The sequence below is a fragment of the Podarcis liolepis genome (genome assembly GCF_965112155.1).
Source record: "Podarcis liolepis genome assembly, chromosome: 6".
Taxonomy (NCBI): Eukaryota; Metazoa; Chordata; class Lepidosauria; order Squamata; family Lacertidae; genus Podarcis; species Podarcis liolepis.
In genome coordinates, this window is record NC_139559.1 from 15,304,428 (window position 1) to 15,314,478 (window position 10,051).

General features: G+C 47.7%; 1 protein-coding gene across 1 annotated transcript in view; it reads right to left on the reverse strand.

The window, feature by feature from the left end:
• The window catches only part of RBM38 (RNA binding motif protein 38), a 193,486-nt gene extending 183,851 nt beyond the window's left edge, over positions 1-9,635 (reverse strand). Inside the window, exons 1-3 of the mRNA XM_083507765.1 lie at positions 8,951-9,635; positions 4,361-4,484; positions 1,104-1,159 (exon numbers count right to left, since the gene is read on the reverse strand). Coding sequence (XP_083363891.1) covers positions 1,104-1,159; positions 4,361-4,484; positions 8,951-9,118 — 348 coding nt within the window. The 5' untranslated portion in view covers positions 9,119-9,635. The remainder of the gene's footprint in view (positions 1-1,103; positions 1,160-4,360; positions 4,485-8,950) is intronic.
• Positions 9,636-10,051: the final 416 nt, after the last annotated feature.

The window sequence follows — 10,051 nt, forward strand, 5'->3', positions numbered from 1 at the left end:
AGCCCCGTATAACATCTGTCCAGAATCAATTTCTGACCTAATGTTCCTTTCATTGACTATTAAGACTTTGCAGCTTGTCTTCTGAGCCAGGACTGTTACAGAGAGCACAAAGCAATGAGGCAACTACATGCAGCAAATTCAAATTAACGCTATGCAAAAATAAAAACCCACAAAAAAAAGACCTTGCTTAGGTTGTACGAAGTTTATCCAGCATGAGGGCATTCACAAACCCAGAAATGCCATGCTCCTGCACAGCCCCCATTCATTTCAGCAGAGCCTGTGCAGGAGAACTTCCCATTGCAATATATCCCATGAGGGAATTAAAGATTGGAGAAACGTACTATGGAACGGCTTCCGACTCTTCGGATAGGACAAAGGGACTGAAGAAATGGGATACAGTGGTACCTTGGTACTCAAACAGCTTGGCTCCTGAACAAATCGGCTCCTGAACGCCACAAACCCGGAAGTAAGTGTTCCGGTTTGTGAATGTTTTTTGGAAGCTCCTGCAGCCAATCAGAAGCCACGGCTTGATTTTATAACAGTTTTGGGTGTCGAACGGGCTTTTGGAATGGATTAAGTTCAAGAACCAAGGTACCACTGTATTCTCAAGAGTTTTGTGTACCCATCAGTAGAGCAGGTAACATAATTATGGCCATGGTCCGCAGAAGGACACTGTAGTCGTATCTTCCTCTGTCACCCTCCAGCACACAAGCTCACGTCAGAAGATCAAGCAAAGGGAGACGGCTTGAGGGTCACGGGTGCTGCGCACACACCTCCCTTCTCCTGAACAACTCTGGGGCACCCTGAGAGGTGGAGCGGGGAGGCGAAATTTAAGGGAGAAGAAAGGCTCTGCTGAGTCCCTTCATGTGCAACCCAAGGAAAGAGGGCCGTTTCCAAAGATTATAATTTGCTGGTGGCGAATGCAACGCCCATGAAAATAAACCAAAAGGGGTGATCCAAACACAAAGATTAAGAAAGTTTGCCTTAGATTTCCAGGAGATTTTGCCGCAACGTAGGAGTTTACTTCCCTTCTTCAAGACGATTTGCTAGTATTACCTTTAAGTCGCTAATGAAATTTATAAGAAGCAACAGAATTCCACTTACCCATAAGGTCTCTGGATGAGAGCTGGATGTAGCTGCTGCACCCCTAAGGTGAAACCTAGAAAAATGTTTGCAAAACGCAGTATTAGATCGTGTATTCAGGAGTGCAGCTTGTGCCTGGGCCTGCTTACTCAGAGCTAAGTGCCGCTGTCTGCAGTGGGATTTACAGTTTTGCTTCATGCATCGTAGCTATCTTAATCCTTACTCTTTAGTACAAACAATTTTTGTGTTTACTTTCTCTATGACAACATCATCTGATGAATTCCGGAGAGTAGGTCTTGTGAAGTCTGTTGCAGCGAGCGGTTTTGTGGCACCTTTAAGGCTAACAAATACAGCATAAGCTTTTGTGGAGTGCTGGAAACATTATCCTGTCCTCAGGCATCTCTCTAACTCTGCTCTGAATTGTTACCAACAGTTGGCGACTTAACTTGAACTGGCCAGTTTCTCCTGTACTGTATATTACCACATTTCAGAGTGCGTATTTTAGCCCAGTGTTTCCCAACCTTTTTCTGACCATGGCCCCCTTCAGACATTGTTTCCTTCCTGCGGCTCCCTTGAAATATCCTGGGGGGGACCCCTGGTTGGGAAACACTGTTTTAACCAACACTAGGTGAATAGAGAAGGAATTGGGCAGGATATATTATTAATTATTATTATTATTATTGCCTTGACATTAAAACTAGTTGTGCTTCCAGACCTCTCAACACTTCATCCACTCCCATGTGCAACTACTTCATATAGCACAAGTCATAGTTTGCAGTTGCATACAAACTAGCAAACTATGGTTTGCATGTCCCTCCAAACCATGATTGCAAACTATGGTTTGGGCATGTTTTGCAAGGCAAGTACAAACCGGTTTGCTGGTTTGGATTCTAACTGCAGACTACGTTTGTACTACACAGGAAGCAACTTACAGAATTGGAGCGGATGAGAGGAGAGAAGGAGAACAAGGTTTGTTCACGGCCTCATGTTATGTCAAACTATGGTTTGGTATTATTTTTGAACCAGATGACTGCAATGTATTCTATTAGCTGTTTTAATAAACTTCTAAAAATGTGTCGTGTCAACTTCCCACTCCCCCCACCACCACCATCATGGGATGTTTGTATAACTACACAAGCAAGTTCCCCACTATTTAATTTTCCCAGTTTTTAATATACTATTAATATAATATACTCTTCTATCACCCGCACTCTGCTACATTCTATTAATTCCAAGTCTCAAACTTGTCTCTTTTCTAGACAGCTAGTCTTCCAGTTGACTCATGTTTGTGTTCAAAGCTCCACTTTAATTTATGAAAGCATCTACAATTTATTTTGACTTTCATTAACAGGGCCCCTCCTTACTTGGACCCATTGTCGTGTCCATCTGCCATCTTCCCTATTTTGCTTCCTTAGTGGTAAAATGCTTCCATCTCCCTTTCACAGCATCCTTTTCCGAGTTCGTATAATTCTGCCTTCTCCCTAGACTGCTGCACCTGCCATATTGCTGTCAACCTTTCCCCTTGGTCTCAGACATTCGCCTCTGCTTCAATCTGTAACCATTCTCCAACACACACAAAGTTTACTGAAGTTGTGAACAGTTGGCTGCAGATTATATACAATCTCAAGCCAACTATACTAATGCTTGGGCAAAGTTCCCCAGCGTTCTTTTCCTTGCACAAATCCCCATCTTCCCCTTCTTTGCTTCCAGCACATTTATTCTCCAGTGCATGCTCAGAAACTCAAGATATATATATACATTGTCATGTTTAAGATAATTTGTCTGTTTTTCTTTCTTTGAATCTGCAAGGCTCTCGGGTCACAACATCAAATGGCTATATTGCATGGCCTACAGTTTCTGGAGTTGACTAAAAACACAAATGAAGGAATCCAGGGCTTCAGCTGTAGTTGCCTGTCCTCAAAAGCATGCAGAACTTTCCAAAGGAGAGCAATAAGAAGAGCAGAGGCATCTATGATGGTTCAAGTGAGCCAGCAAGCTACAGAAAGACACCTATGATTTTTCTTGAACTATATTTTTTCAACAAAGAAAACCCCACACACCCCAACCTCTGTTTACTGTAAGCTTTGAGCTAAACACAGATGTTCTAAAGATTTGCCTTATAATGGCTCAATTTGGATGTCACAGAGGCCAATCACCTGGTCTGACAACCAGAGTCCAGGGGTACCTTGGTTTGCATACGTTTTGGATTACAAACACGTCAAACCCAGAAGTGCGTGTCCCGGTTTGCAATCTTTTTTTTTTTTTTGATTAAAACCCTTTGGGGGGGATTATGAACAAAAAAATTTTGGAGGTCCCATTGGCGAAAGCGTGCCTTGGGTTACAACCTGTTTTGGATTATAAACGGACCTCCGGAACAGATTATGGTTGTAAACCAAGGTACCACTGCAAGTTTGAGCATACCATATGCTCCTTATATACAAATTTCATCCCCCACTTTCTTCTTTAGAAAGTGTGTCTCCACCTCCATCATTCTACCTGGACACTGAAGTCCAGCACTGAGGGCCTTCTGGTGGTTCCCTCGCTAGTAGAAGCCAAGTTACAGGGAAGCAGGCAGAGGGCCTTCTCGGTAGTGGCGCCCTCCCTGTGGAACGCCCTCCCACCAGATGTCAAAGAGAACAACAACTACCAGACTTTCAGAAGACATCTGAAGGCAGCCCTGTTCAGGGAAGCTTTTAATGTTTGATGGACTACTGTATTTTAATATTTTGTTGGAAGCTGCCCAGGGTGACTGGGGAAACCCAGCCAAATAGGCAGGGTATAAATAAAATCAAATTTATTATTATTATTATTATTATTATTATTATTATTATTATTATTATTATTTAGCCTCAGCCATAGTTTGCCAGATGTGGACATCATGGTAAACTAGGGTTAGAACAAACCAGGAAAGGGAAATGCATACACAAGAAGGGGAGGGCCTGCACATGTCACTTGACCACGACTGTCCAAAAAACACACGGTCCCTGTTCCTTGGGAACTGGAGCATGCATAGTTGCATGGTCTCTCTGCTCCAGCTCCTGCAGCACTTGCCAAGAGATTGTCAGTGGCGTTGAAAACTCCATTCTTGGCAGCAGAAACAAATCGCACAAAATAAGCTCAGCATGCAGAGTTTATTTGGATGGCAGAATGAGCTTCCTGGGTGCAGAAAACACACAGCTTTATTTTTATTGTCCTATTCAAACCCAGAAAGATATTGAGCCAATTTATAAAGAGAGAGAGAGAGAAGAGAGAGGGGAGTGGGGGAAGTTTGTCTCACCAGTTTGAATACTCCTTGGTTTTGCTCCCAGATAGGCAAGGTTGACGTTTGCTTTCCGGCCGTCAATGATGGGGTTGGGATCCTTGCAAGCCCTTTCGGCCGCAGATCTGTCAGCCATGGTCACCTGGAAAGAAGCAGGCAGACTGCATTTGTAAGAGACCTGGAACAACACCAAGTGGGTGTTTTTCCTCCCCTCCTTTCTAGTAAGCACTTCCACACAACAAAGTTAAGAACTCTCCTTGAATCTCACTTGAAAAGCTGTTAAGAGGGGATAATCAGTTATGTAGCTCTGGAGAGAGGAAGCCTCATCATCTCCACCTATATCCCCCTTTGTTTCCTGTTTTGACATCACAAGTAAAAAAGACCAGGCTGGCTGAATATCAGGCAGCCAAGCAGAGGCGGAGGCAGGCGAAGATGCCGTTTTAAGATTCAAGATCCCTTGAACTCCTGTACACTCATGGAGGCAGCTTTATGGCTGAAGTACCTTCCAAGCACTGTAAAGTTTGCCCTTCAGAACGTGATTTACAATGGAAAAGCCAGCAGTAGATGGAAGCATCCCAAAGCAAAAGAGCACTCAAGGGAGAATGCTATAAACTGCAGGCAGATAAGTTCAGAGTAGCTACTATTTTTGTTTCCTCTTTTTAAAAAACAACACATTGCGCCCCCCTCTCCTTTTGGCACTGGAAGGGAATATCAGGTGGTAGCTTTTCCTTTTCTTCTCACCACAAAGCAAACAGAAACCCAAGCAGCGCAGCCCCACCTAGCCAGCAGCAAGAACAGCACAGAAATGAACAGCTTCCCCTTTTTGAAAGTGTGGAATTGCATTACTGAAGCTTGAGAAGGCAGGAGACACTCCTGTCTGTACACCGTTAACAAGTCTGTAGGGTTTATTTCAATGCACGACAAAACTGCTAAACGCAACGTTGTCTCCAGGGGAAAATGAACATGCTTTGTATATGTAGATCATGCAAATTCTATTTTAAAGGCTCCAGCTAAATGTGACATTCCTACGTAACTGGAAATAATTATCATGGTTGGGATGCAACACTAAACTATGGCTTAGTGTTACATGAAAGAACCTTGGGTTTGTCAGCTCCCCACACTAAACTCTCGAGTGCAGGTACCGAGATCCGAAGCTCTTTGCTTCCATTTTCAACGGCGATTTAACATTAGGCACAACCCCGTAAACTGTGGTTAGTCTTAACTGTGGTTTATTGCAACAAGTCAACTTCATAAACCATATCTGAATCTGGCTTGTTACCATAAACCATAGCTAAGACTGACCACAGTTGTCTCGGCTTTGACATAATGCTAAGAATGCACTGCATAAAATGGGCTGCACAAGTTCATTGACTTTTTATTCTAATGATAAAAATGCAAAGCAGCTGGGAGGCGGTGGTGAAAATGTCCCGCTGAGATGCATCCTCAAGATGCCCAACAATGAAGTGCAAGGTCAATTATTGGTTAGAGAAAGCCTCCTGTCGCTTCCAACAAGAATCCTCTTTAAGAAGAAATTTAAGAACCTGGGAAAGGAAACGGGAAGAGATCCTAGGCACAATCCTCAGCTTCTCTGAGTAAGACTACGAAAGCATCTGCTGAAGAGCTTGCGAGAACAGATGCCAGCCTGTGTAGAATGGGCAAGAGGGATCAACTAGGCAGCTTCCCATGTCCCTAATGCAAGACGATTTCTCAAAGCAGCCCATCAGATGCCTCTGGGAAGCTCACAAGCATGACTGCAGGGCAACTGTACTCTCCACCACAAGCAGCATTCAGAGGCAACCCACCTCTGATCCTGGAGATAGCAGAGGTAAAAGGTAAAGGACTCCTGGACAGTTCAATCCAGTCAAAGGTGACTATGGGGTGCAGCGCTCATCTTGCTTTCAGGCCGAGGGAGCTGGCGTTTGTCCACAGACAGCTTTCCGGGTCATGTGGCCGGCATGACAAAACCGCTTCTGGCACAATGGGACACCGTGACGGAAGCCAGAGCGCACAGAAATGCCGTTTACCTTCCCGTCACAGTGGTACCTATTTATCTACTTGCACTGGCGTGCTTCAGAACTGCCAGGTGGGCAGAAGCTGGGACAGAGCAACAGGAGCTCACCCCATTGAGCGGATTCGAACCACCAATCTTCCAATCAGTAAGCCCAAGAGGCTCAATGGTTTAGGGACGTGGGCGGTGCTATGGAGATAGCGTACAGCCACCATGACTGGTACTTCTCCGTACCTCTATGAATTTGTCCAATCCCCTTTTAAAGCTATCCCTGCATTTTGAGGCAGCAGCAAGTTAAGGAACTTCTATTTAAGCGGCGCCCGCAACAAAATGTTGCAGCACAAGGTGCTCCTCATCAGTTCTGGTCAGCCATGCCTTTTTCCACACCCACCCAATAGATGTTGTCCTTACTGAGCTATTCTAGAGAGGCTATTCCTCCCCCACCCACCCCCAAAATTGTGTGTGTGCATGCACGTTTAAATTTTCTTTTCTGCACTTCTGCAAACCTCTGGATTCTCCGCAACTTGCCAACACCGTGTGTGTGTGTGTTGCTGTTTTGGCTGTGTGAATATCCCTATTCGGAGAACTGAGTTCGCTATTCACCTCTCCTGCACTTAGCATGCAATCCCTTCAAAAGTGTAGAAGCCAGAGAGAAGATGCAATTTCCTCCATCTCCTCACCCAGCAACTGTCTTTGAAAAACTGTTGGAAGACATCAGGAAATGCAAGAAGGAACCCATGTGATACTCCAAATCTACCACAGCATGAACAGTGTGGGAGTATTTGGAAGAGGGGGAGGGGAACGTGACCGGGTAATATTCCCACCCCGGTTTTTGTGAACTGGGAACAACACAACAAGGATCAAAGGCAGTGGGGCAGCAGTACACTGGGATACAAAACCATTTCCCCCATGCACAGAGTTGAGTACCCTTCAACCTGGCAGGGTGAGGGAAAAAGTACCAGGCTAAGTGTTGCCGTTCTATGCCGATTAGAGGTCACGAAGTCAGAAAGCAGCAGGAAGTAACGCAACCTGCAGGAACCTCTGCTCATGCAATAGCCCCTGCAACTGTTAAGCCTGATTCCTTTTCCAAGAGACACCCTCCACTTGCAGACCTGCACGGCACTTCTGCCACTCTGCTGCAAATTCCCTATGGATCAGGACCACCGTAGAACCACTGGAACGGATTCCTTGATGGGATACAATTTCGGAAGTCACCCCACACCCAGTATGAAAGGATGAGGGAGACAACACAAGACGAACACGCACGGAAAAGATGCTGTAAATACTACAGCAAAGAGTTCGTGCGACCCACAACCCCATTTCCCCAGAAACACACTGAGCAGATAATCTAATCCCAAAAAGAGTCTCCACTTCCCAGCTACATGCCTCTCCAAGGAGTCTACTTGTTTTTACTATTATTGTTAACGGTGACATATCCCAAAAGAACATGCAAACTCCAATTAAGCAGAAAACTTCACTTCAATGCAAAAAGTTCTCCGGGCCCTTTGGAACCTAGTTTTCAGCTCTGCACAGTAATCTTGAACTGGACACCCCAACTCCAAGGACCATTCTAGAAGCAACATCCTCTGAACCCAGCCAATCGCTTCCATCTCTTCCCCTAGGAGCGACTACCCACTTTCTGCTCCCTCCACCCACATAGCACCCCAACGCTAAGCTACCAGACTCCCAAACCACCTTTGGAACCAACGAAGTCCCTCTAGATGTGGCTCCTCCAGTTTCATAAGCCTGAAGAGGCAGTTGCAGGTCTGTGGGCTCCCACCCTAAGCCATCAAATTGCACCCCACCTCCTTAATCCCCCCTCCCCGTATTTCCTTGCAAGTTTATATAACAGAGGGGCATCAAACTCAACATGCTCTAGAGTCTGGAAACGAAGCCTGATGAGGAATGGTTGAAGGAGCTGGATATGTTTAGCCTGAGATTAAGGGGAGCTGCAATAGCCATCTTCAAAGATCGAAAGGCCTGTCACATAGGGAATAGGGAACAGGCTTGTTTCCTCCTGCTCTGGAGGAGGGTAGGACCCAAACCGATGGATTCAAGTTACAAGAAAGGAGATTCTAACTAAACAACAGGAAGAACTTTCTGACAGAGCTGTTTGACAGTGGAATGGAGGTTGTGGACTCTCCTTCCATGGAGGATTTTAAGCAGAGGGTGGGTGGCCATCTGTCATGCTTTAGTTGAGATTCCTACATTGCAGGGGGCTGGACTAGATGACCCTCAGGGTCCCTTTCAGCTCTACAATTCTATTACTATCTCATTCCATACAGACTGGTTATGGCTCAAAGGGATCACCAAGTTCGAGAAAGAGGGAGCTAAAAATACTGGACTGTTTCCCCACGGCCCGTCTCCCTTTTCGGCCGCTGAAATTTTAACCTTTCCACGCAGGGTTAAGGCAGAAAAGGGAAGACTCCTATTGCAGGTGAGCGCCCCGACGTGTCGACTACTCCGAATTCATTGGCAAGACCTGCAAGAGGCGGGGTAGCGAGGTCCTTTGGCGAGGTGCCCCGACGCCAGGTGACCAGAACAGCCCCTCCCAGCCCTTCCCGAAAAGCGACCCCCCCGGCCCCCAAATCCGCACTTACGAAGCCATATCCCCGGGATTTTCCCGTCTGCCGGTCCGTGATGACGACGGCTTCCTCGATGTCGCCGAACACCTCGAAGTACTTCCTCAGCGAGGAGTCCGTGGTGTGGTAGGGCAGCCCCCCGACGAAGATCTTCGTGAAGGTAGTGTCCTTCTGCACCGTGTGCATGGCGCCGGAGCAGCCCCGACGGCGATGGCCGCAGCTGCTACTTGGAGAGCAGGAGGAGAAGGGCGACGAGGACGAGGAGGGCGGCGGAGAGTGGGAGAGGCTGGAATAAGCATCCAAAAGGAGGAAAGGGCGAGACGAGGCGCGAGGAAAGACGTCCAGGGTGGAAGGAAGGAGATGCCGTACTCCGCCTAGGTCACCGCGCGACCCAGCGAGCGGTCCACGGGCGAGGAGGAGCAGGAGGAGGAGGAAGGAGGAGAAGACCAGGGGAGCCCGCTCCCCCGAGCAACAACGACTCAGCGACCACAGGAGCAGCAGCAGCAGCTCCGCGCCCCATGCAGCAGCTCCAGCGGCTAAAGCAACCGCAGCATCGACGGCAGGGGGCAATGAGAGCGCTCCGCCTTCCCAAAGCGCTGCCAGCCCCCCGCCCCGTCGAGCAGCAGCAGCAGCACGACCTCTCGCCTGGAGCCGCGGAGCGTGAAAGTGCTCCCCAGCGCTCGCGCGCCTTTGTACCCATCCTTCCCTCTCCGCCCCTTCCAAGGCCGGGCTCCAGCCACGCCTCCCCGCCGCCGGGTCGGGGGAAACGTCGAGCCTGGCCGGCCGCAGAGGCCCCTGGGCTTCGTAGTTCTTCGCCGCCGACGCCTCGTCCGTTGGGGCGGTGCAAAAACGAGGACGGCGACGCGGAGTTTCGAGGCGCTTCGAAGCCTGATCGTGCAATCCCGCGGGGTCTGGGAATAAGTCGCGCGGAGCTCGTTGGCGAGGCTTACTTCTGAGTAGACGGGATCGCACGTGGTAGCAAGACCTGTCTCTCGGCAGAAGCGTCCGTGGACTACCGGAGCCGGAGCCTATTTCTGCTTAGATGAATGAAATCCTATGGGAGAATATTGCTTTTTGATTTTAAAAACTTAAATTCCACCTTCCCATTCGCGCCCACAC